The sequence below is a fragment of the Habropoda laboriosa genome, unplaced genomic scaffold (assembly GCF_001263275.1).
Source record: "Habropoda laboriosa isolate 0110345459 unplaced genomic scaffold, ASM126327v1 scaffold30, whole genome shotgun sequence".
NCBI lineage: Eukaryota > Metazoa > Arthropoda > Insecta > Hymenoptera > Apidae > Habropoda > Habropoda laboriosa.
This window is the reverse complement of record NW_017100178.1, coordinates 2,178,527-2,179,431: the sequence shown is the minus strand read 5'-3', so window position 1 is coordinate 2,179,431 and position 905 is coordinate 2,178,527. Positions and strand designations below refer to the sequence as shown.

The following is a 905-nucleotide window of genomic DNA, read 5'->3' as shown; positions in this document are numbered from 1 at the left end:
AACATAAAGCAATATTTATCTATTTACTTTTTACGTTTAATGTTCCAGTACATTTTAAATTGCATATTTTATTGCAATCAATAATTATAATAATATGAGACACAAGTGCACATAAATGTAATAGGTATTCTATTATAACAAATACTACTAGTAACAAAAACTTTTTATATCGAAGATTTGAAAAGTTTAGTATCTGTGCACAAACATGCAATTTTAATAACAATATACAATAAAACAAAATGTATTCTACATACAACTTTTAAAACAAATTAAAGTTAAAAAAATTTTGTTGAGACATTATTCAATATTTACTATTATACTTACGTTTCTTTTTCTTTCCTCGACGTATACGAACCGGACACAAAAAAGCCATACTACCTTTTCAAAACTTACTCAAAATCACATTTCCAGAACATGAATCGTTAGGTACCAAAAAATTACTGAAGCAAGGCACAACAAGGATAAGCATATTAAGCATGCCAGTAAAAAGTATAAGAACTTCTCACGCGTAACAGGCAAAATCGATATATAAGAAATTTTAATATTCACCAATATGCTAAGAATATAACGGTAAAATCTCGAACCAGAAACACAATTAGTCCTTCGTTCTCCTGAAGGATTTTGGATGAAACTGAAATTTAGATACTTGTAGTCGTAAATGTAACAGGTAGATGGTGCTTCAGCGACATATTATTGTATACAGATATGTCAAATGAAAGTATTTACGTATATATTACTGAAAATATTCATTTTCTAAAAGTTTTTCTGCAAATAAAAAAATTGTTTATTTTATTCTCTTATTAATGGATTACTGATAATGCAATATAGGTATTTTAAATGTAACATTTAATACTTATTTAAATTATAAACTGTTAAATAAATAAGAATTTTATCCGACCAGCGTA

At 26.2% G+C, this 905-nt stretch overlaps 1 protein-coding gene across 1 annotated transcript in view; it reads right to left on the bottom strand.

Moving 5' to 3' along the window:
• The window catches only part of LOC108578984, a 2,965-nt gene extending 2,353 nt beyond the window's left edge, over positions 1-612 (bottom strand). Inside the window, 2 exon segments of the mRNA XM_017942409.1 lie at positions 325-440; positions 550-612. Coding sequence (XP_017797898.1) covers positions 325-373 — 49 coding nt within the window. The 5' untranslated portion in view covers positions 374-440; positions 550-612.
• Positions 613-905: the final 293 nt, after the last annotated feature.